We start from the raw sequence: 25,860 nt of genomic DNA, 5'->3' as shown, positions 1-25,860 counted from the left end.
CATATTTATGCATTTAATTTTTATAAGACTGTTAATTTTAAATAGAGATAAAATTTAAGTAAAAAGTCTGGCTGTTTAAGAAAATTTATATATAAAAAATGTTTATTGAAATGTTATAAAAATAATTAAAGAACCAGTGGTAAGGCCAAGTGCGGTGGCTCAACACCTGTAATCCCAGCACTTTGGGAGGCCGAGGTGGGTGGATCACCTGAGGTCAGGAATTGGAGACCAGCCTGGCCAACATGGTGAAACCCCATCTCTACTAAAGATACAAAAAAAAAAAGCCGCAGGCCTGTAATCCCAGCTGCAAGGGTGACTGAGGCAGGAGAATCGCTTGAACCCAGGAGGCAGAGGTTGCAGTGAGCCAAGATCACGTCACTGTACTCCATCCTGGGCAACAGGGTGAGACTCTGTCAAAAAAAAAAAAAAAAGAACGAACGAGTGGTTAAATTATACCATATTCATTATTCATGTGGTATATAACCATTAAATTTGAGATTTTTCAAACAAAATAACATAAGAAGGATAGTTACGGTAAACAGTAAAAATTATGTAAAATGTGATCTAATTAAAAACAAGAATATTTATCTATATTTAAAAAACATAAAACTGTTAATAGCCTTTTCTTTGGATGTTAGGGTTATAGATATAGATGATTTTATTTTCTTTCTTGTATCATCTTAGTTTTCTAAATTCTCTATAATTTGAGCATTTAAACATTGCTTATAAAACATTCAGCTAAGTACTCGCCTTGGCAGCACATACACTAAAGTTGCAGTGATACAGAGAAGATTAGCATGGCCCCTCTGCAAGGATGACATGCAAATTTGTGAAGCGTTCCATATCTTTCCAAAAAAAAAAGAACACTCAGCTAAGATTGAGTAGTCATGAAGTATACCACTCTGTCTTTCATTCTTATAGAGTGTGATAGGAGTTGGTTAAGTGTTTTGAGCACCATCTTGGTGCTTACTTTTCCAGTGGTGGGTCTGGATTTGGAGAAGACTCTTTACAGGCATGATAGCCGAGGGCACTTTTACCAGGAAATTCAAAAGGAACAATGCCAGTTGCCAACCAGTGCACAAGTCCACATGTCTCTATGATGATTTGTTTAAAGGTTTAATGCTCTTTAGAAGATAAAGATCATTCTAGATCCTCTCCTAAAGCAATTTGTACTAAACCTTAAAACATGAATATCCCCTGAGTTTTTAAAGTGTCTACTTATAAACCAGGAATGTCTTCATATTTCATGTTTCAATTGAACTAATTATTGAATGCTTAATATATTTATGGCATATGCTAGACCCTGAGTCATTATGAGATGCTTCTAAAGAGTTAAGGGATAGAACACAAGTCATTCTGTAGACTACTAGCAGTAGTTGAATAAGAATCACATTACTTAAGGTTTTTTTTTGTTGTTTTTTTTTTAAGAAGCCATTTGGCTTTATGGATCTAGGGCTTGACCTGTAGTACACTTGCTTCATCCATTGGCAAGAAAAATTTCAGCAGTGTTCACTTATATCTCTAGTTCTTATTGGTAATTTTACCTTCTGAGACATGTTTCTACTCAATGCTTCACTGATATGCTGGTCACATAGGGAAATGTCAGCCCTGGATTTCTGCTCCTGAAATTTTTGCTGGTTTCCACTGAGTGCTGAGGTGATTAGGTTAGGGGCTCTGTTGTTCTTAAAGACCCAGTACTGAATTTTCACTGTGGCCTCCCAGTTTGTCTCCTACCGGGGGGATCTGCTGCAGGAGGTATGTGCCAAGTATCCCATCACCCAAAAAGAGCTGCCGTGAACTGAGTGTATCCATGTATAGTCTCTGTACCTTACCCTTTTATGCACTCACTGTGTAATTGTCATTAAAACTAGCGGGCAGGTGCTGTTATTGGCCCGATTTTATACAAGAAGGAGATTGAGACACTGGGAGGCTAAGTAACTGGCCAGGATACACGGCTAATTAGTTGTCTGGGCCAGGATCCAGCCAGATCTGTCTGACTTCAGAGGCCAGAGCCCCCACAATTCACCAGTATACATCCAAGCTGAACCAAATCTAGAAGGTGTGTGTTCAGTAAGGGTTAAGTTTAATGTTGCTGCATACTGTATAGAAAGGGGAGGAGGGGAAGCTTTATGAGATGCAGTAAAGAGGCGGCTTTACACCAATAGTCTTTGCTTCTTGTCTGTAACGTCATTATAAATAGCTTAATTAGAAGTTTTAGAAAATTTAGACTCTAAACATCTTCCTACACTCTAACTCTACATTGACTCATTAATCTCTATTTACTGTAAGATGAGAGAGTGTGTGGGCTGTCCTGGTTGTCTGCCACCAAAGAGTCACAGTGAAACTTTTTGGTAATGGTTAATATTTGATTTTTCATTCCTGATAGCAGTATGTCAGAATATATGGCAAGAAGCATGAATAATTTGAAGTATTTATTTCTATCTCTGTGTTTTATTTCAGGGTTGATTGTGAAAGAAATTGGGTCTTCCACCTCGAGCTCTTCAGAAACGGTTGTTAAGCTTCGTGGCCAGAGTACTGATTCTCTTCCACAGGTATTAAAGGAATTGAAAAATACCAATTAGGAAAATGAAGTTATAGAAAATTTTAGGTAGTAATTTATACTTACATTTATACAGATGAGCAAAAATAAAAACCCTAAGGAAATGATCCTTCCTAGTTACATACATTCTAGCTTTATTCTGAATTTATTTCCATCTTATTTGCTAGTTCTGCTTATCTTTGAGTTGATTTTTACTTAGATAATTATATATTTTGCTTCACACTTTATATGGTTGGGAAGCCTCTGGTCCTCGGGCTTCCGTCGAACCACGTGTGCACGTGCACGTGTCTGTGTGTGTGTTACCTGTCCTCAACCTGGGAGAATAATATTTTTTGTCAGGGTGTTCTGGCAGACATGTTTCCACACTCTGGTTATTCCATTCAGATTGAATTTTCAAGGTATGCTGAGCCTAGAGCATTTGACAACCTGTGATCATTGGTTAAACTATTAAATGTCCAGCGATATAGATAAAATACCCTGAAACTCATGGTTTCAGCATTTGGATGTAATGTGTGACTGATAGCCCTACTTCCTGAGCACGACCTCCCTCCTCCTGCCTTTCTTTCTTGGGCTCTCTTTGTGTCTTGTTTTTTTCCCTTCTGTGTATGTTTCTCTTTTTTCATTTGCATTCTGGCTCTCCTTGCCCCCTACTTTTCTCCTCCTCTTTCCTCCCTTTTTTTCTCATTTATCTTTTCTTTCTCTTACTTCCACTGAAGTAACCATAATGTGAAAATGATGTTTATGAAATATTTTTCTGAAAACTCCAATGAGTAATCTACTCTTAAGAGATGTTTCTGGGACACAGCTGATAGTTAGATTCCACACCCACACTATGGGGTGAACATTGTGTGCCTTCCTTGAGAGTCTGTGGGGATGACCAGATGATTCTATGTGTGAAATCCCATTGGAGCCTGGGAAGACTGCATCAGCACAAGGAGTCACTCATATATGACACTTCCTAGTGAAAAGTGCTTCTGGAACTTTTGCCTCTAGCAGAAATTGTATCTTATTCTAACAGGGTTGTCTTTTGTGGTGGTAAGCAGCAAAATTTAAAGATATAATGCCTGGTTTCCTTAAATAACCTATTACATACCTTCCATTCATGTAATTATCAGAATCATTTTTAACCTATTTCTAATACCACCTCTTGGGTTAATAAAAAAGTCTGCCCCCTGCTGTGTACAGCATTTGGCAGAACCCCACCCCCAGCCCCATGTTCGGGAACTTAGTCTTGGTGCCTGCCTCCCAGCCTCTTCAGCACCAAGAACGCCCTATATCCGACCCAGCACCAAGAACACTTTATATTCAACCCAAGAATTCTGGGCTTTTAAAGAGCAAAACTGTGTTTCGTGATAATAATTGGTTTATTTTCCTATTTCTTATTAAAATAATAACAGACCTTGGCCTAAAAGTGTTGCCACATTGAATTGCCATATCCTAGTGAAAAAAAAACAAAAAAACAAAACACAAAGAAACCATGTCTTTACCTATATGACCTTATTTCAAGATAATTACTTGATTTCTGAAATGCTAGGGATAGTTGGATTTCTGTTGTATTTGCACCTCTGCGTTTTGGATTCTTTATCTGTAAAATGAGGAGAATGATAGTGCCTGCTTCCTAGGACTGTTAGGAAGATTGAGTTAATACATGCCGAGTATTTACGTCAGGGTCTGGAACATAGTAATTACTCGGTAAATATTAGCTGCTATTATTACTGATGGAGGTGGTGGTGATGATATATTTCCTCATAGGGCTCAGAAACCACAGATTGGAAACCACTTTCTCACATGTAAGGATTACTTAACCTTTTGTGGTTCTGTGGCATCTCTCTTTACAAGGCAGATATTCTAACCTTTCACTTTAGTCTATAAAGTTGTTTCAACCTTCCCTTATCTTGCAGACTATATGTCGGAAACCAAAGACCTCCACCGATCGACACAGCTTGAGCCTTGATGACATCCGACTTTACCAGAAAGACTTCCTGCGCATTGCAGGTCTGTATCAGGACACTGCTCAGAGTTACACCTTTGGATGTGGCCATGAACTGGATGAGGAAGGCCTCTATTGCAACAGTTGCTTGGCCCAGCAGTGCATCAACATCCAAGATGCTTTTCCAGTCAAAAGAACCAGCAAATACTTTTCTCTGGATCTCACTCATGATGAAGTTCCAGAGTTTGTTGTATAAAGTCCGTCTGTGTGCAGCTGTACAGGCAGCTTCCTGTTTGCTAGAGGATGCGAAAGTCATGGGTTCTTTACATATTACTTGTGCCATATCTTCTTCACCCTAAACATAGCTCTTTCTTTATAATATTTGTGATGATGGATACAAAAGCCTTGGAACAATTGCACTTTAAGTATTACACAGAAGTAAAAGAACTACAGAAAATGTACAGCAAGACAAGTGCCCGGAAGTTCACTGATCCATCGGAAGGAAATGCGCTTTACTGATTGCAAAGCCTTCAGAATATTGGAGTGTGGTGTGATTGCTCATCTGATGCTTTTTAGTTCAGTTACGTGTAACATCACATCTTTTTTATCACGTGAACGATGTTAGATTTATTTGTTTGCTTGTAAATTTTTCACCACTCCCTCATAAAATGCTCATGGTTTGGGAGAGGAAAGAGGGAAGATTTTCTCTTCTTTTAACAGAGAGACGGTTACTCTATATACCCATTGCTTCCTCCCTGAGGCTCTCCCAGAGTGAACACTGATGGAGTGGTCAAAATCATGAGGTTGTAGCAAGCCAAAGATACGTATGTGACAGAAGCACCTGTGCAGTCAAGACATGAATTAAGCAATAAGCAGAAAACCAGAAGTGCGTGCTGTGATGTCTGTGACTCCTTCACCCCGCTCAGTGCCATGTTCTCTTCTGTGATCTTCCAGAAAGCTCCAGGATTCAGTTGAGTTCCACATCCAAGTAACAAATGAATTATATTCGTGTTGTAATGCATTTTGTGGAGTTTACAAAACCAGTGTCTGTTAAAACTATGGAAAATGTCTTAGAAAACGTTGGTGCTTGGTGATGCTTTATTTGTTTAATTATCAAGAACAAATTATGGCAATGCTAGTTTCTGCCTAACCAAAATACTCTATGTATATATTATACATATATAAATACATGGGATTGTGTATGTTTATATGTGTTTAAAGCTTACTATGTCTTCATTTTGGCTTCCATGACTATCTTTTATAGATGGAATTCCTTAAGATTGAGAATGTGTCACTGAGTGAATGATACCTGCAGACATCGGTGGATATATGTAGAGTTCAGAATGACTGTTTCCTCATGTGCCTTTGGCCATGATTCTCAGCACTGATTGTATAACAGAATTTGGCAGGGGAGCTTTTAAGAAAGAATGACTGAGTCTCCCACCAGACAGAGTACATCATTCTCTTGTGGCGGGACCCAGGTAGAATTGCCTTTTCCTTTAAAGTTCTCCAGATGGAGCTAATATGCAACAGAGTTGAAAACCACCCATCCTGGGGGTGTCTTTTGTTAATTTTGAAGTAAAAGTGTACAGAAGACGTAGTGTATGAGAAAGGGCCATTTTTAAGACAGCTACCTGCTGTGCTGCTGTTACAATATATAATGAAACCAAGTCAGGGGAGTGAACTTATCAATCTTTTGATGTACAGTAAAAACGTTGCTCACACTTCAGGAGAGAACTTCATAGCACAATGTCTTTCTATAAGATATTTTTAATGAGTTAGTATTTTACAACATTTGTTTACCATATTTTGATATACCATTTTTTTCTATCTGCCAGGTTTTATTAAAAAAACTATATATTATTTTCTAAAGAAACAATCATATTTTTATACAAAATTATGTTTTCAGGTAATGAAATAGATTTAGGGTACAGCGGAACATAAGCAGTGTTACCCATGGCTGGGAGTCAGTATTATTACAACAAATGGTGAGCTGGAACATGCCCCGCCTGTGCTGCCCCTCCCGTGCTGGGTCGCGGATGTGTAGGCAACATTGCCTCATCACGTTAGGTTCACCTGACACTTTAAAAGGAAAAAAAGTTCCGTAGAGCTCTGTGATCAAAATTATTTTGCTTTTATCAGATACTTTAATAGAACCAAAGTTGTAGATATTGGAATGTATGGAAGTATCTCAGTCTCTGCATAAAAGGATTAAAGTATGAAAGGATCATTTAATGACTGTTTTACTTACAAGTCATTAGGTAATCCACCATTTCTTATGGATGATGCTTAAGCCTGGTGAAGTTTGTACTCTAAGGAGCCCAGATCATAATGCAGTGCATTTCCTTAGCCCTTGGAGTTTCTTGCAAACATTAAAAAAAAGACATATTTAAGAAGGAAAGATAAAAAACATATTTAATTACTGTAAACAGGTACTGCTTTATACTTTATTTTCTTTCTACTTCAACCAAAATCAGATCTTTAAGGTTTTGCTGACATTGTTGGTGGTTTTGCACACGCTCTTTCTAATTGGATTTATGAATAGTCCTATGGGTTTTCAAAGATGAATCATGCTAAGAACACTTTTGCTTTTGGATCCACTGTTTGCAGCAGAATTATATATATGTATATGAAAAATCCACTTTGAATAATCCATATTTTGTATTTGGAAATTGTTTTTAAAAATAAAAAGAAGAAAAATATAAAGCTGTTATTTATTCCGCATTTCTTACACATCTATCGCTTGTCAGTATACCCGTTTGGTATATATTGCCTCTGCACATCTACATTTGTATTTGCAACAGTGAGCTTTATATCTACATAAACTGTAAATAATCCTTTCTGTGAAAGGATCATCATATCAAGATGATACCAAAAGTATGTAAAAAAAAAAAAAAACCCGCATTATTTTGTAATTATTTCTTATAGATGTTTCATGGTAAGTTTAGCAGTCAATAAAGTTACTTTTTTGCCTTTAAATTGCCTTTTTGATTATTAGAGCTCTCCAGCAAGAAGCATTAAGGAGTGACAGTGTTTTCTTCATGTTCTTTGCCGTAATGGAGCACAGTGAAGAACAACAAGGTTCCATGTGATAGAATTCCAAGCAAAACAGTCCTGGTGGTGATGATGGTAATAGCTGATGCTGAGCACTACCATGTGCCAGACCCAGTTTCACGTGTATTCAGAGTTCATGTGTTCAGTCATTTAATGCTCATATCTCCATAAGGCAGGTACTTTTCTTCTTAGTTGCAGATGTGAAGGAATCAAGCTTCCAGGAGGTTATAGTAGTCAGCCACTGTTGAGTCCAAATTATGGGGCTGAAAAAAACTCTCCTTTAAAAAGAAATATTTTAATTAAAATAACTAACAAACCCTGAAAACCATCATCATTGGACTGTTGCTTTAATCATAAAATAAACAAATGGTTGCATTTAAAAGCATGCATTCACAAGCCTGAACGTGAGGGCAGCGTGGCATTAAGGAAAGAGCCCAGAGCTGAGAGTCAGTCAACAGGATTCTGAAAAGCCCCAGCTCTTTTTCTTAAGAGAAATCCATTACCTTCTCTTTGCTCCACTTTTCTTGGCAATAAAATGGAGATAATAACTCAAATGACTGTTTGGAGAATCAGATAACAAAATGGTTTAGTATGCCCCTGATGACTAGGTGGGAAAAAGGAGAGCTGTCAAGTCTAACATTTAACTTTTGTGAAATAGAGCCATTTGGATTCACACAGTCCAAAACAAGTTTTCCAGTCGAGTGTTACTCATGAATTTTGCAGAGTATCTGGTAAATTGTAAGTTGGAGTCCAGGAAAGAGAATGCCTGGTACCTACTATGTGTCTGATATCACACACAGCATGTCTAATCACAGCCCTTCGAGGAGCTGTCACCCTTACTTCACAGCTGAGGAAACACACTTGCCCGCGATGCTACAGCTAGTGAATGGTAGAGCAGAGTTTTAAACCCAGGTTTTTCTCCAACAGTCTTGCTTTTTTTTTTTTTTTTTTAACTATATACCTTGTTACCCACTGCCCTTAAAGAAAGATCAGAACCTAATAGGGAAGACAGACTCCAATTTTGATAGTGTGATAAATGAAATTTATTTGCTAACTTGGTTATGTTTTCTGAGCATCTACTGTGTGCCAGACATAGAGAAGGCTTACATTGGCATTGCTTTGGCCAAGAGGCAGTCAAGACCTGGGAGGTGGGGCATGGGAGGCAGGAAGATCGGAGAAGATTTTACTGGAAAGACAACTTTACTTGCATGGGGACTTACGGCAGGATGGAGTAAGGGGCAAACTATTCAGGCAAACGCTTAGAAGGTGGAGATAACAGTGGTCAGTCAAGGGCCTGCAAGAGCCTCAAGGGGCCTTTTGGCTTGAGTAATCATGCTCCAATCTAGCCATGAAAGCTTTGGACACCCAGATGAGAACACTTAAGATTTTTTTCTGGATAGAAGGGAGCTATAAAAGGACGAGACGTGTGTTTGGGACTTGAGAGAAATAATGGGATTGCTAACAGAAGGTGGGGAGACAGTTGGAAGGTGATGAGGGTCTGAATTGACAGTGTGGTAGAGAGAAAAGGAAAAGATTGAAAAGCAGAACCAAAGGACTATGTTACACACAAACAGAAGGTTGTCATCTCCTAAACTAAATACTATTACCAGAGAAACAGGCAATCTTCCCTTACTTGGCAAAGTCTTTGGGAAGACTACTGCTTTATAATATGAATTAAAATGCACTCTTGATAAATTTGTTGAATGTTAAAAATTGGCACAATGGCAACAACTGCTGTAGTCTATAGCAGCAGTTCTCAACCCTGACTGGATATTAGAATGACCTAGAGAGTTTAAAACAGTATAACCTGGGTCCCAGCCCAAAGCTTCTGATATATTTGGTCTCAGGGTGGTTCCACAAGTGATGCTAATGTGCATCAGGGTTGCAACCCATGGGTCTGTAACATGAGCCCGAGCCATACAGACCAGCCAGGGTATCTGCTTCTGAACTGGTATGATCTACAGTTAGGATGGGCTAGGTCTCCAGAGTGTCCAGGTATGTTGCATTTTGTTAGAATGATGTTTTCTTTTGCCAATAAAGCTGTCAGAGAGTGGACCAATGTTTGAGTGGGGCAGTCAACTCACCATTTCAGAAAGTCTGAATACACCCACATTCTAGAGACCAGGGTGGTACATATGACTGTTTGGCTGAGTATGAGGGTGGGGATAATGTGAGTACAGTAAAATATTTAAAATCTCCTCCCTATCATTCTTGTATTTGCCTTATCATTTCTCTATTGCTTTATACAAGCTGATCCCCACACAGAGGAATAATGAAAATAAGAAAGCTAAATTCCACCCAGCCCTTAGATTTTTAAGACATGTATTTTGAGTTAATGGAGAAGCCTGACCTCTGAGAAGTCCTGCTCAGATGCTCAGATGAGCCATTGTAGGGGATAAAGTTATATATTCTCAAGAGATTAATTGAAGGTCTATGAACATGGCACAGCTATAATTAACCAACTCATTACTTAGGATGGGTGTTTACCCATCTGGTGTCAACTGCAATCTGCTGAGGGCTCCTCAATTTATTACCGTCATTACTGCAAGACAGATTTCGTAAGAACAGATAGTTCCCAACTTAGGAAGACTCAGTTCCAAATTTGCTTCTAAATTGGTTGGTTGACATTTAGAACACACGTCCCCAGCCTCCCTAACTAGCCCATAAATGCCTGTTCAACCCACAGATATTATTAGAGATGATTTTTTTTCTGTGTATTAGTAATCATCTGTCAAAGAGGCAGGCCCACAACATAAATAAGGTAGGTGGAGTGACCCCACAACCAGATGGAGATGATAGCATCCCCTGTAGACCAATAGTTCAATCTTCTGGTTTTACTTCTCATAGTACATTCATGCCCTACTATGGATAAGAGTAGAAAAAAGCTTCAGGCAAGCCATGCCAAGATGAAGCAGCGCTAAGCCAGTTTTCCCTTGGGGTTCCATGAGGGATGCATCCATTGTTTTCTCATCCATACCCTGTAGTCCAGAGCTGCTCAAGCTGCTCTGCCATCATGAAAGAGTAAGCTAGAACAGGCCCTTTTCTCCTGACCTGCAGAGGTGGGAGGAAGAGGACAGGTCTAGAAGCTACTGTAAGGAGCAGAGTCCCCAGGGTCTTCTTTAGACTCGCTGAATTACTAGAGTAAGAAGAACATGCTTTAAGAGAGAAGGGAACGAGCCTGTATTGGGGCCTTTAAATGCAACATCAATAGGAATGTGTAAGACCATAAAGTGCACTGGAGGATTTCAAAGAAGACTGAAATAAATTGATATACCCTATTCCTAAAAGGAAAGAATGACATAAGTGTCAAGTTGTCCCATCAATTCCAATCAAAATCCCAAATGAAACATTTCAGCCATGATGGAAGGATGAGGATTACTTTTACCCTCCCACCTTAAATAATTAAAAACAGAAAAAATATGAATGAAAAAAATGTTTTTTAGACATTTGACAATAAGTAGAGCAGTAGAGTAGCCCCCAGAGAAGGAAACTAAACAAGGTGAACATGATCAATGCCTCATCTCACAGCCTGAGAGCTCCCAGGCCACAGCACAGACAGAAGGAAATTAAATGGGTCCCAGCCGTCTCCCTGAATTGAGAAGGCAGAGTTGAGAATTTAGGTAGGCCAAGGTGGCCAGAGTTCACAGGGCAGAGTACCAGAGAAAGAGAGAGCTCTACAGAGTGAAGGGGAAGGCCCTGAAGATCCACAGAAGGTTCCTCTCCAGCCTTCTGCTCAGTGTTGATCTGTAAGTACCTGTGAGGAAAGCACCAAGGCAGGGAGTGAACTGGAAGAAAAGAGCAAAACCATCCCTGGAGGTCATGTGGGGCCAAGAACAGTTTCAGTCCCCACCAAGTAGAATGAAAAAGCCTTGAATACACGGGACACCTCATAAAGGACTCAAGAGTGTTGCTCGAGGTTGCCCTGGTCCTGCCTAACAAAGCTTAAAAAGTAACCAGCCTTTTTAAATATTGAAAGAAAAGTGCTACCCACTTAGAATTTTATACCTAGCAAAAATCTCTTTCAAAAACAAAGATGAAATAAAAACTTTTTCACATGTACAAAAGCTGAAAGAATTCAACACCAGAGCTGCACAAGGAGTGTTAATGGAAGTCTTTGAGGCCAAGAAAAAAAAAAGCCGGATGGAAAAACTACATCCACACAAAGAATGAAGAGCCCCAGAAATGGTAACTTGTGGGCAAATACAAAAGTTTTAAAAAAATATTTTAAATCTCTTTACAAAATAATCGACTATTTAAAGCAAAAATAAAAACAATGCATTGTGGGGTTTATGACATATGTAAAAAGTAAAATGTCTCACCACAATAGCAGAAAGAAAAAAATGAAAGTATACTGTTGTAGGTTTCTAATGCTATATTTGAAATGGTATAATATTACTTAAAGATGGACTATGATAGTTTAAAGATGTATACTATAAACTCTAAAACAACCACTAGAAATAAAACAAAGAGGCAGCCAGGCGCAGTGGCTCACACCTGTAATCCCAGCACTTTGGGAGGCTGAGGTGGGAGGATCACAAGGTCAGGAGATCAAGACCATCCTGGCTAATATGGTGAAACCCCGTCTCTACTAAAAAAAAATATATATATATATATTAGCTGGGTGTGGTGGTGGGCGCCTGTAGCCCCAGATACTCAGGAGGCTGAGGCAGGAGAACGGCATGAACCCAGGAGGCAGAGCTTGCAGTGAGCCAAGACTGTGCCACTGCACTCCAGCCTGGGCAAATAAACGAGACTCCATCTCAAAATAAATAAATAAATAAATAGATAAATAGAGGCATAAGTGTTAAAATAGAATAAAAAACTTAATAAACTAAAAAGAAGGCACACAAAAAGGGGAAAAGGGTCAAAAACAAATAGGACAAGTAAAAAAATAGAAAACTGGTACGTTTAAACCCAGCCATATCAATAATCAAATTAAATGTAAAATTTACCCCAAAGACATTACAAGGACTAGCCAAGAATATTTTGAAATATAGTCCCAATGAGGAGATATTTACCTTTCCAGATGCAAATACATTATAGGGTTCCTGTTATTAATGATACTAACACAACAATAGCCATTTAGGGAAAGGACTGGCAAAGTTTTCCCATAAAGGACCAAAGAGTAAATATTTTGGACTTTGCCATCATACCGTCTATGTTGCAACTACTTTAACACTGCCATTGCAGCCTGAAAGCAGACATAGTCAATATATAAACAAATGAGCATGGCTGTGTTCCAATAAAACTTTATTTACAAAACCAGGCAGCAGGCTGGATTTAGCTCACAGGCTGCGGTTTGCCAATCCCTGATTTAGAGCAATGTAACAGACACAGAATCCAGGAACAGACTAATCTACAAATGGGAACTAAGTATGTGAAACACACAGCATTTCAAATCATAAAGGGAAAGATAGATTATGCAATAGTTAATGCTGAAAAAATTAGCTTTCTTTTGAAAAATAAAATTAAACCTCAACATTTACCTTACACAAAAATAAAGAACTAAATACTTAAAAATTAAAACTATCAAACTATTACAGGGCAATAGAGAAAGTTTAGGGCAAGAAAATTTCCTAAAGTCCACACATTACTCCCAATCTCACAAAAATGATAAATTTGAGTGCAAAAAAAGGCTGAAAAACTCTTTATGCCATTACTTGAAGATAGGTGACAGGGGGAAAATATCTACAACTTTTACAAAATGCAGATAATTGGATCTATAGCATATTAAGAGATTCTGCAAATTCCCAAACAACACAGTAGAAATATTAGAGGGATCTATGAATGGGCAATTCACAGAGGAAGAATTTTAAAACAGTTTATAAATGTGGGAAAAGCTGTTCAACCTTACCAGTAACAAGGTAACCAAACATTATATACTGATTTTTTTGTCTATCAAATTGGCAAGTTAAAATGATTGATAATATCTAGTGTTTGTAAGAGTGTAAAGAAATAGGTACCTTCACAATTTTTTATCATAGTATAAATTAATACTGCGTTTTTATAGGACAATTTGGTAGTTTCTATCAAAATTTTGAATAAAATTACCTTGCAACTCAGCAATTTGATTTCTAAATATTTATTCTATAGAAATAAACATAAAAATTTAACAGTATTAATTTGAAAAGAGAAACATGTTATACAATCTAAGTGTCAAATAAACATTGGCACAATCTCATTATGGAGTTAAAAATAATAAATGATTCAGATGTACAAATATTAAAATATCTTCAGCATTTGTTATGTACAAAGAGAAAGACAAGATGCAGTTCACTAGTGTAGAATGAAAAAATAGAAGATACATAATTATATGTGTATGTTTAAATGTAAGTGCATGAAAAATGACCTTGAAAGACATCCAACAAACTAAACCATTAAAGTAACTCTGAAGAAGGGAGTATTAAAGAAAAGAGGGGAAAGGGAACTTGCCTTTAAAAAAACAAAACAAAACAAACAAACAAACAAAAACAGAACTCCATCTTCTCAGGGAAAAAAAAAAGCACAGCTTATGCAGAAAGTAAAAAACTTCTGGAGAAAGCAACCTTATAATAATATTGTCAGAGAGATAGAAAATATTGCACTCAGAAAATTGGAGAGGACTTCTATATAGATAGAATTATGAGCTCTTCGAGATATAACAACCAGAATAAATGTTCCAGTGGTAGAAAATATTGCACTCAGAAAATTGGAGAGGACTTCTATATAGATGGAATTATGAGCTCTTCGAGATATAACAACCAGAATAAATGTTCCAGTGGTAGAACTGGAAGATAAAGGAAATCTCTCAAAAAGCAGAACAGAAAGACAATGAGATGGATAACAGAAAGGATAGGAAACGAGAGATTCCCAGCATCTAGGGGGCAAATGTTACATACATGCATACATAGAGATAGGTAGGCAACTTATGTACATAGAAAAAAATAGAGGAAAAAAATGTTAACAAGGAAATTCCTCAGAATTGAAAGCCATGCATTTCCAAACTGGAAAAACAAACAAAAACAATGCAAGGAACGCCTAGAAAATGAGGAATAAAGACCAGTCCAGGACACAACATCATACAATGTTAAATACTAAAGATAAAGAAAAGACCATAAAACTTTCCACAGACTTTTTAGAGAAAGAGAGGTTTTACAGTTCTCTGAAGAAAGTGGGAAAAGTTGCTGATGCCTACATAGAATAACTGAGCGAGCAAAAAGAGGAGGTTATTAACTCTTAGAACAAAATGTTGAAAAAAACATACAATCATAGTATAATATATGGGTTAACAATGAACAAGACGGCCGGGCACAGTGGCTCAAGCCTGTAATCCCAGCACTTTGGGAGGCCGAGACAGGCGGATCATGAGGTCAGAAGATCGAGACCATCCTGGCTAACACGGTGAAACCCTGTCTCTACTAAAAAATACAAAAAAAAAAAACCTAGCCGGGCGAAGTGGCAGGCACCTGTAGTCCCAGCTACTTGGGAGGCTGAGGCAGGAGAATGGCGTGAACTCAGGAGGCGGAGTTTGCCGAGTGAGTGAGAGCCGAGATCGCGCCACTGCACTCCAGCCTGGGTGACAGAGCGAGACTCCGCCTCAAAAACAAACAAACAAACAAAAAAACACAATGAACAAGACTTGTAAATCATAATGTAAACACTATTATAATGTCAACTTATTAAAAGTTACATTGTAACTTTAAAAGTTACAAATTAAATTAAAAATTACAACTATAACATAAATATGGGAAAAGAAGGGAAATTCTATGTGGATAGTTTGAGAGGAGTAAATGTGTGTAAAAGTGCTATATTGTCATTTTCCACAGTAGGAAGTTGATAATGTCCCAAATTGAAAAAACATGAAGAAACAGTACATAAATATAAGACTATTACTTAGAAATATGAAGGTTAATGCATTTCTGCTAAAACCACTTCAAGAGTTGAAAGTGTCAGTGCTTGGGGAAAGAAGGAAGAAAAAACTGCTTTTTTTGTTGTTTGTTTGAGGCTTTGTAGTATATTTGACTTTTAAGTTGTGTAGATGTGTTGGATAAAAATAAAAAGTTCCTTTTTATAACAAGAAGATAAAAACTATTTGGGTCACTAGCATAGACTCCTGTTAATAACCCTGGGTTCCTGGAAACCATAAAGAGAAAAGCACCAACAAATGGAAGGAAGTGGGGATGAGTGGGTGTTCGGTCTCTATTTTGAGGAGTGGGCTGTTAAATTTGTCTTGAATGAACAGAGGATGTGGGCGCCCAGCCAGGAGATGGAATGGAAGAGGGAGGCTGCTGTTCCTTTGGAGTGGGCTCTTGCTGACAGCCCACTCAGGCTGTTCTGGGAGGTGTTAGGCTGTTCATGAGAAGGCTTTGGGGAGCCGTCTGGGACCTGTTTGTAGTGAAGGTGCCAGAAGGTGAGGCGGATCCTCTTCCCCCCTGCACACGGGGACACGTGGGGTTGACACCCAGTAAGAGTGATCTGACTCCCGTTTCTTTGGAGAGAACAGCCAGCAGATGGGTGTCTGGTAACCCAAAGCCTTTGCTGAAATGACCCAAGTCAATTGCTCCACCTGGCACTGGGGCTGGGGCAGACTCCAGTTTCAGCCACAGGCCTCTAGGGGCTAATGACAAAAAGTGGAGTGAAAGACCAAACCTGAGGCTGGCGTTCAGAGGGAGGGGTTGGAGACACAAAGAGTGGGAGTTTTGGAGTCAGGAAGGGAGGAGAGGCTAAGCAGGAGATTGTTGATCAGTCTGGCCCCTAGTTCTAGGGTGTACAAACTTAAATGATTCTCAGAAGCTCTAGAGGAGCTTTGTGAAAGTACAGATTTATTTCCAGGTCTTAGCCCACATCTACTGATCAGAACCTCTGAGGGTAAGGCTGAGGGTTCTGATGCACCCATTCATTCTTTGACCTCCCTTGGGAGTCAGCCGTGCCAGTTCCAGACCACCCTGCCCATTTCCCAAGGCAACCCTCTGCCTATTTGAGCTCTTTCTCTTCATCCCCCTTCATTAGAATTTCAGATGCAAAGAGAACTTTCTGAAACCCAGTGTCTGTGAGAATACTGTTAAAAAGTTGCTTTTTGCTAGGGCGTTGACAGCATCTGTCAGTAATAAACTCATGCTATCAGAGAAGCAGGTGCTTTCAGGGAGGGGTTGTAGCAAAGCTTCACACAGATTGTTGCCATTTTTATTCCCATCATTCATCTTCAGTGAGAACCTCTGAAGGGCAACTCAGAGGTTCAAAGACAAATATTTCTTGCCCCTCCCACAGCCTCCAAGGTGTGGAAGGTGTGTTGTGGGGAACATCAAAGGGCCAAGCTGCGGTGGTTTTGCTCAGCACCAAGAGATGCTACCAAAAATGAAGATACCTGAATGGGCTGAAAATAGAGCTTTGCTTTTGGAACTGAATTTCTTTTCCAGAATACTGGGATAGTATGAGGAGAATGCTAGAGAGCTGAGAGAAACCTTACCCCTCCAAAATGGGGGGAAGGTAGTAGATGGATTTTTAAAATTGGAGCCACTAGATGCTGTATTCAGCTGCCTGGGACCTGCATTGCTGATTTTCTTTTTGGGTTTTGATATTTGTAGTCACAAAGCCCTCCCCACCAAAGCCACCCTAATTCAAAATCCAGAATATATTTTTTCTTTTCTTTTCTTTTCTTTTTTTTTTTTTTTTTTTGAGACAGGGTGGCCCAGGCTGGAGAGCACTGGCGCAATCTAGGCTAACTGAAGACTCAACCTCCTGGGCTTAGGCAATCATCCCACCTCAGCCTCCTGAGTAGCTGGGACCACAAGCATGTGTCACCATGCCCAGCTACTTTTTGTACTTTTTGTAGAGATGGGGTTTCACCATGTTGCCCAGGCTGGTCTTGAACTCCTGAGCTCAAGCAATCTGCCAGCCTCAGCCTCCTAAAGTGCTGGGATTACAAGCGTGAGCCGCAGCACCTGGCCCAGAATAGATTTTCTATGATGAAGAAGATCCAGGCCTTTAGAAATTGAGGGTCGGCAGAGCTTTAGCTTTCATTAAATAACAAATGCACCAGGTTATAAACTTCACGAGGGCAGAAGCCATGTCTCCCTCGTTCTCAGCTTCATCCTGAGGAACTAGCACAATGCTGCATGGAAAGGGTGCCCAATAAATGTAGAATCAAGCAGTGAGTGAAACTTCTGCACCTGTGCTGGGATGCCAGGTGAGTCTCGTGTAAACCCCCAAATAAGTCCTCCTTACCTGTATTCTTCATTCTGACCTCAGTTCCATGACCCCTCCCTAGAAAGTTCTTCCATGACCACCCATTCCAAAATTGGTTCTCCAATGTGTCTGTACCACAGAACCCTGTTTATTTGTTAACACCAGCAATCACAACTCTGATTCACTAATTCATTTATTGATTATTCTTTGCCTGCCTCCTGTACCATAATGTGGACCTGTGAAGGTGAGACCCTTGTCCATCTAGCTTAATCTAGCTTAACATACGCTAGCACTTAGGGCAGGTTCTTGGCACAGCAGGCACTCAGTGACTTGGGGTAGAATGAATACAGTAACACTGGATCATTAGAAGAGGAGAGAAAACTTCCTCAATGCTAAAATGCACTTTTTATCTGTTCTGGAAGGGGGCTGCATCTTCCATTGGATATGGATATTTAATGTCATATTTCACTCCCACTCCTCTCTGAAAAGTTGCTAGTACAATCATGTGGTAGATTGCGTCTTAGCACCAAGGAAGGACAACAAACAAGGATTATTCTGGGAAGGGAGCTTAGCTGCCTCTAAATCCAGGATGCTTTTTCTGAGCAATAAGGAGGATGGAGGCATATCAAAGGGGACAGAATAAGGAAACCAGTGCTCAGAAATGATGAGAAGGAATGTGGAGTAGGAAGGCATCTGGAGATGGCAGGACCAGCCTGCAGTGGTCTTCATCCTGCACAGAGCAGTATGAATTTTCCTTCCTCCTAGCTTGGGAGTGGATGGGGCCAGGAGTAGCTGCCTCATTTCAGGTGTTCCAGCAAGCATGCATTCAACGGCCTACAGGCCTGAGGTAGCAGGGCACGTAGGCCTAATCCCATCTCCTGCTTGAGTCTCGGGTATGGCACAAAACCAAAGTCTGTGCTTAGCAACTGCCCCAGGTTTGAGCAACTGCATAAAGGATCATCTGCTCAAAGTATAGCCTTGCACCACAAACGTCAGAACCTCTCGATAGAGCTTGCATAAAATGCAGGGGATTGGGCCCAATCCCCAAGCTGCAGAACCGGCCTTCACAAACAAAGCCCAGGAATCTGCTTTTTTTTTTTTTTTTTTTGAGATGCAGTCTCGCTCTGTCACCAGGCTAGAGTGCAGTGACACGATCTCGGCTCACTGCAACCTCCACCTCCCGGGTTCAAGCAATTCTCCTGCCTCAGCCTCCCGAGTAGTTGGGACTACAGGCATGCACTACCACGCCAGCTAATTTTTGTATTTTTAGTAGAGACAGGGTTTCACCATGTTAGCCAGGATGCTCTTGATGTCTTGACCTCGTGATCCGCCCGCCTCGGCCTCCCAAAGTTCTGGGATTACAGGCGTGAGCTACCGCGCCCGGCTGAATCTGCTTTTTAATCAGCTCTCTGCCTCGCGGGATTCTTAGGTGAGTGGTTCTTAAACCTACTAAATGGAAGTGGGTGATGACTCATTCAGGAAGCTCATTCTCCTCCGCTGCGCCTCCTCCAGCCCTCTTAGATGTCTCTTCATCTTTCTTCTGCACCTTCAGTTTCTCACACTCCAGGCAGCTGCGGGTGTGCCTGCCCGTGTCAATTACAGAGGAGAAAGGAATCCCACAGGCCCCTGCTGGGCGAGCTTGGGTGAGTCTGGGGGAGCTCCAGGCGTGCCCCATACAGCCTGGGAGGAAGTAGGCCAGAGCTCTCCTTTGGGGACCTACTGCCTGTTCCTAACTGCAGCCTGACCTCTGGTGGTCAGAAGGGAGTCGTTTGGTAGGAAGAACCCAGAAAGTTGTCTTTTTGCGATTGGCGGCTTGGGGGAGGAGGAAATGTAATCCTTATAAACTCCATCTCTACTTGCAGAGGTTCCTTTGCTAAGCCTGGGGTTATCTGAGGAGGGGGTGGTGTACAGTTTATGGCTCTTCCAAGTTCCTTGTTTTGCCTCCGTTGCACACCGACTTGCCAGCTGCCCTGTACCTGAACATTTGTGGGAGCACTTCAGCTGCATTGCTGCATTTCATCTGAGGGTGCAGGAGAGAGAGATGGGCAAGAAAGGAGATGTTGGGTCTTTTCATGTTTTTACAGGTGTTTTATTTTGTTTGTTTTGTTTTGTTTTTTAAGGCGGGGTGGCCAAGGTTGAAAAGCATAGCAAGCAGACACAGCTCTGGAAGGTGTGCCTGGGGCCTCCATTATTCATGTCTTGACCTTCCTTCAGCAGCCAAGCGCTCACTCTGGCTCTCACTTGGTTGGGGCACCTGAAACCGCTGAGGCCTGAGAGCTCTGGCTCCACAGCTGCAGCAGCCCTTCCTCTGCCCCACCAGGCCCAAGTGTGGCTTTTCTGGCATCCAGATCCTTAACCTGGTCACCATGCTAAAGCTCAGTCACGCACAGGATGAAAATGGCCATAAAAACACTTAGAGAGGCCTCTCTGGCAATAAATCACCCTCTGCTTTCCTTTTAATTCTTAGGAATTAATTAACTTAATTAGTAGTTAATTAATTAATTATTAGTTAATCAATCAATTAACTAGCAGAACTAGATCACCTGACTTCCATGATAAACAATAATGTGCTTTTGCGTTTCCAGAAGCAAAATATAGTGACCAATTCAAGGAAGTGTTACTCTTTAGTAATCACAAATAGTGTAACAATATTGGTAAACAGGGAAGGCTCGACCAAGAAAGGTAGTGCGGTAGAATGGGAAGTGCACAGTCTGGCAGTTGGGAGCTGGAGCTATGGTTGGGTTGACTGTGCAATTCATTTATTCAGTCATTTAACAAACATGACTGAGAGCCCTTGATGAAGCAGGCATTGCACTGAATGCCAGGAAGATCAAGAAAAGCAAGACATATGACCCCTACCTCCGAGTTATTTTCAGTCTTGTGGGAGGCACATTGAAAGACATATTAACTGTTCAGACCATGAATCTGTCTGGCATATTTAGCTCCTCGATTTGCTGCACGGTCTTTATCATTGTCAATCTCCTTCAGAGAATGCATGGAATCTCATTCAGTTCTCGCAATAATCCTCTGAGAGAGGTCTTCTTATCATCCCCATTTTATACGGAAACTGAGTCCTTAGAAAGATCAGATAGTTTGCCCAAGGCCAAATGGCCGGTAAGTGGTGGAGCTGGCACTGCAGTCTAGGTCAGCCTGACTCCAGAGCCCGTGCTGGTGGTCACCAGGCTACACGGTTCTCCAAGGTCTCCCACCTCTAATCTTGTTTCACCTGCTCTCTTGCAGAGTCCACTTCCCGCCCTCTCACTTAACAAAGTCATCTCTGCCCATCCACTCAGCCTGATGGTCTTCCCTCCAGTCTCAGGACAAGGCTCACACCCTCCTGCAAAGCCCATGCACCTCCCCTGAGCCTCCCCCAGCCCTCTTCGGACCACGCCTCTGCATCTTCCTCCTACGCCTTCAATTTATCACACTCTACTAGTTTCTTCCCCCTCAGTCTGCAAATGTGTCAAGGGCCCTCCTGTTCTAAACAATCCCACGAACACAACAAAAGAGCTTCCTTTGTCCTGTACCCAGCTGAACCCTGCCCAGTCCCCACCCCACTAGCTCTACTTCACCAGCCCCACCCCATCACCTCTCTCCTCTTCCCATCCAGTGCCATGCAGAATGTAATTGCTCTCCCCATCTCTCCTTCCTCAGCTTCCATTCACTCTTCAGTCCATTACCCTCTGACTTCTGCAGCCTTTTCACTGCCACATCCCATGGAGAGTTTTCAGTCTTCACCTCGCTGGGTTGCTCTGCTGTATTTGAAACTGTGGTCTCCATCCTCTTGAGGGTCTCTAGTCACTTGGTGTCTAGGGCAACACTTTCTGCCTCTCTTTATACCTCTCTGACATTCCTTCTCCCTCTCCTTTATGGACTTCTCTTCCCAACAGCTTCTCTCTGCTGCTTATCCCGTAAATGTTGATGTTCCCAGAGTTCTCTCCTTGACCGCCTGCTTTTCTTCCTCTTCACCTGCTTCTGGGGCAATAGCATTCACTCTCCTGGTTTTAACTGCACCCAACCATTGGTGTCTTCCAAATCAACGTCCCAAGCCCAAGCCCTCTCTCAGGCTTCTGCTGTGTATTCTACCTGCCTGCTGGTCACCCCACCTAGAGGTCCTCCGAGCACCTCTGTCTCAGCATACACAAAACCATTTTCATCACCAGGGTTCCCTTCTAAACCAACACTTCCTTAAAAGTCTCTATTTCAGGTGGTGATGCCATCATCTCAGTTCTTTAAGCTAGAAACTTTGAAGCCACCCTTGACACTTTACATCCAACCAGTTGATGGGGTCCTCCTGAGTGGGCTCCTAAATGCCCCTCTGTATCTTGTCCCGTACCCTGGCTCTGACCCCTTTTGTCTCCTTCCTGCATTCCTGCAACAGTGGCCCCAGTGGTTTCCCTACTTACAGGAGCAGCCTTCCGAAATATCTCCTCCACCGTAAGGGTTCAGCAATCTATTTGAAATATGAACTGTCTTCGTCAAACCCTTGAGCGACCATCCATCACCTAGACCAAGAGCCCCAGCCACTTTGAATGGCGTACAAGGCACCCTATGACCAATATTGCCTATGGCAAGAGCCTCTCCATTACTGACTCTCCTCCGTGCTTCACTCTCTCGCAGGACAGAGCTGCCTGTGGTTTCTTGCTTGCATTTTGTTGTTTCTCACTTCCACCCCTCAGGTACTGCTCTCTGAGGAGAATGTCTCTCCTCACCCCAGCGCCCCCTCCACCTAAGCCTAGCTAAGGTGTGAGCCACCGCGCCCTGCTCACTTCTGCATTAGGAATCGTCACTAACCGACTCTCCCCACCCCCTCAAGAGTTTATATTCCGATTGTTGGTCTATGCATCTGTATCACATTTCCTCGACACCTAAAGGGAAAGATGGTGATTCGCAATTTAAGCGCAGAGCTTCTAGTTACTTTAGGTAATCAAAATATTCTTCTGCTTGAAACATGAGGTTTATGAAATCCCCACATTTGGGAGCCAAGCTGGTGGATCACTTGAGATTAGAAGTTTGAGACCATCCTGGCCAACATGGTAAAACCCCGTCTCTACTAAAAATACAAAAATCAGTCAGGTGTGGTGACGCACGTCTGTAATCCCAGCACTTTGGGAGGCCGAGGCAGGCAGATCCCCTGAGGTCAGGAGTTTGAAACCAGCCTGGCCAACATGGTGAAACCCCATCTATACTAAAAAAAAAAAAAGAAAAAAAAAATACAAAAAATTTAGCCAGATGTGGTGCATGCCTGCAATCCCAACTACTCGGGAGGCTGAAGAAGGAGAATTGCTTGAACCCAGGAGGCGGAGCTTGCAGTGAGCCGAGATCACATCACTGCACTCCAGCCTGGGCGACAGAGCGAGACTCCATCTCAAAAAAAAAATTTATGAGTTCCCAAGGAGTTTAAAATGCTTTAGGTGCCACACGCTGCCCTTCACAGCTGTTTACATTCCAGGTGAAAAGGAAGAACTTGGAAAGAAGATGAGAACATGTCAGCAGAGGGCCCTGGGGCTGAGGTGCTGAGGGTAGCCAAGACTACTTTAGCTCAGACCTTGGTGTGTCTGCGGTGGGATGGAGATTAAAATCCACTCTGTCTCCTGATACCGGCATAACCACAACAATAAGTGATGTCTGAAGTGGACGTGCAGCGGCAGAGAACATGCAGAGACATGTAAAAAACAACAACAAAAAAACCCCATGCCCTTGATATTATGGGAAAAGAAATAAGGAATACACTCACATCTTTATGGAAATAGAGGAATTCATAATTTTAAAGGCTGGTCAAGGCTCAGATAGACTCCATCAAGGGCAGAGACCCCTAGGACAGTTCATTTTGGAGTTCTGAGCTCTGGCAAGAATGTGAACAAAGAAGAAAGCAGCAGCAAGACCTAGTGCAAACACCAAGAAGGCAAATCCTACAGCTTCCAAGCACCTCTACAGGGTCTGTCTACTCCAGTCTTCCCTTCATCCCTAATCCTCATGCCTTAGCAGTCTCCTTTTGTGTTCTTTGGTTTATGCTTACCATTTGAAGGGTGACAGAGACAACTTTTAAAAATATATTTTCATCTTAATTGAAATGTGCCAGGTTGCAAAATTCCCCTGCTGCAGGGTTCTTTTCTGAAAGAAGAGAGTCGTGTGCTGCCATCTTGTGGTTGAGGGCCGCCACAACAACAATTATGTACTCCCAACATCCAGCCCAGTCCAGTGTAGGGGGGGCGGGGGCGGGGGCGGGGGAGGGTGATGCGGTTTCCAGGTAGAAAGCTCTGGAAAGGGTTCTGCTGCAGGCACAGTAGCAAACAGGGAATGACCAGTGGAGACACAGGTTTCACACTGGCGACTGACCTGGTAGTAATGAGTAGCACTGGAATAGGGTCCAAAGGGATTTTCCCTGGTCCCTCAACCAGTGTGATTACATCTCTAGCGGCCATTTCCCCTAATTAATAGATTCTCATTAGTGGTGATTTTTAAAAATGACTGTGCAGTGGCAGCAACACCAGACTGAGAGTTAAGACACCTCTGCCACAGACTACCCAGGTAAACTAGCAACAGGATAATAGAAAAATTATTGACCTGGGACCAGGAAGTTTGAATTCAAGTGTGATCACAATCTGGTGTGTTACCTCAGGGAAGCTGTTTCACTGAGCACCGTCCTGTGACAGGTACTGTCCTAGGTATTTTACATGGTTTTGTTTGTTTTTCACAGTTTCTTACTCCAGGATAGTGTTCTACAAGTGAGGAAACTGAGGCTCAGCACGACTGAGGGAGCTGTCCAAGGTGTCACGAAGCCAGTGAGTCAGGATCTGATTCAAAGTCTCACTCTAAAGTATATGCGTTTTATTTATTTATTTATTTATTTAAGACAAAGTCTCACTCTGTTGCCCAAACTGAAGTGTAGTGGCGCCATCTTGGCTCACTGCAACCTCCGTCTCCCAAGTTCAAGCGATTATCCTGCCTCAGCCTCTGGAGTAGATGGGATTACAGGCATGCACCACTACGCCCGGCTAATTTTTGTATTTTTAGTAGAGACAGGGTTTCATTATGTTGGCCAGACTGGTCTTGAACTCCTGACCTCGTGATTCACCTGCCTCGGCCTCCCAAAGTGCTGGAATTACAGGCATTAGCCACCATGCTTGGCTGTGGTTTATTTTTTATAATTATTTTCCCTTCATAATTGTGTATCATATGAATATGATATGTATATTCATGTGTGTGTGCAGGGGTTACACATAGGCCAGATGGCTTAAATTTATTGCATCCCTTGAAGGTAGGGCAAGCCCAGTTTTCACAAGTGCTCAACAAAGCTACAGATGCTTATGCTGCTGCTTTTTAATTTCCTGTGTGTTCTCATTTTTCCCAGTCTAACATTGTTTCTAAAGGCATTTAAGAGATCTAAGGACTCTAGCTTCAAAAGTCATGTTCTTTGATTTCTGAAGATAAAAGGGACGACCTAGAGAGGGAACACCGCCATTCTGCTGAGGGATCAATCAGAAAATTAAGTTCCTTACAGGGAAGACAAGACACTCTTCATGGCGTTGATTTAGTGCTTTTTTGGGGGGATTGTTGCTACAAGATCTCGCCTGGCACAGCAACCTTGTGAGGTGTGTGTGATTCTTACTTGACCCTTGAGGGAACTCAGGTGCAGAGAGGTGAAAACACTTGAGATTACACAACTGTGACTTGAAGACAGACCTTTATCTTAAACAACTTTATTGAAGTATAATTGACATACAATAGACTGCATGCACGTATTTAAAATACAAAATTTGATCTTTGATCAGTTTGACAGTATAAACCCATGAGACCAGCACCGCAATCAAGATAATGAACATATCCTTTATCCCATCCATTTCCTCATGCCCCTTTGGAATCCCCCAATCTCCACCCCCATGCTGCCATGCCCAGGCAACCATTGATTTGCTTTCACTACAGTTTTCGTTTTATACGAATTTTATATAAATGGAAACATACAGTGTATATACATTTTTGTCTGGCTTTATTTGGCATAATTATCATGAGATTCATTCATGTTGTTTTGTGTATTATTCCATTTTATTGTTAGGGAATATATCTTTACATGGGTGTGCCACTATTCATTCTCTTGATGATGGACATTTAGATTATTTCTACTTTGGGGCTATAGTGAATAAAGGTTCTA

At 41.4% G+C, this 25,860-nt stretch overlaps 1 protein-coding gene and 1 non-coding gene across 7 annotated transcripts in view; both read left to right on the top strand.

The window, feature by feature from the left end:
- FRMD6 (FERM domain containing 6) overlaps positions 1-7,469 on the top strand; it is a 254,916-nt gene extending 247,447 nt beyond the window's left edge. For all 6 annotated transcript variants that reach the window (XM_033188053.1, XM_033188054.1, XM_033188050.1 and 3 more), the window contains 2 exons: positions 2,461-2,552; positions 4,462-7,469. In XM_033188053.1, the coding sequence (XP_033043944.1) occupies positions 2,461-2,552; positions 4,462-4,746 (377 nt within the window). In that variant the 3' untranslated portion in view covers positions 4,747-7,469. The remainder of the gene's footprint in view (positions 1-2,460; positions 2,553-4,461) is intronic.
- LOC117071646 lies at positions 743-849 on the top strand. Its single transcript, XR_004432413.1, has one exon. It is a non-coding gene; the product is annotated as a U6 spliceosomal RNA (small nuclear RNA).
- Positions 7,470-25,860: the final 18,391 nt, after the last annotated feature.

Source organism: Trachypithecus francoisi, unplaced genomic scaffold, assembly GCF_009764315.1.
Source record: "Trachypithecus francoisi isolate TF-2019V2 unplaced genomic scaffold, Tfra_2.0 Lachesis_group3, whole genome shotgun sequence".
Taxonomy (NCBI): Eukaryota; Metazoa; Chordata; class Mammalia; order Primates; family Cercopithecidae; genus Trachypithecus; species Trachypithecus francoisi.
Note: the sequence above shows the minus strand (reverse complement) of the source record. Positions and strands in the feature narration are given on the sequence as shown.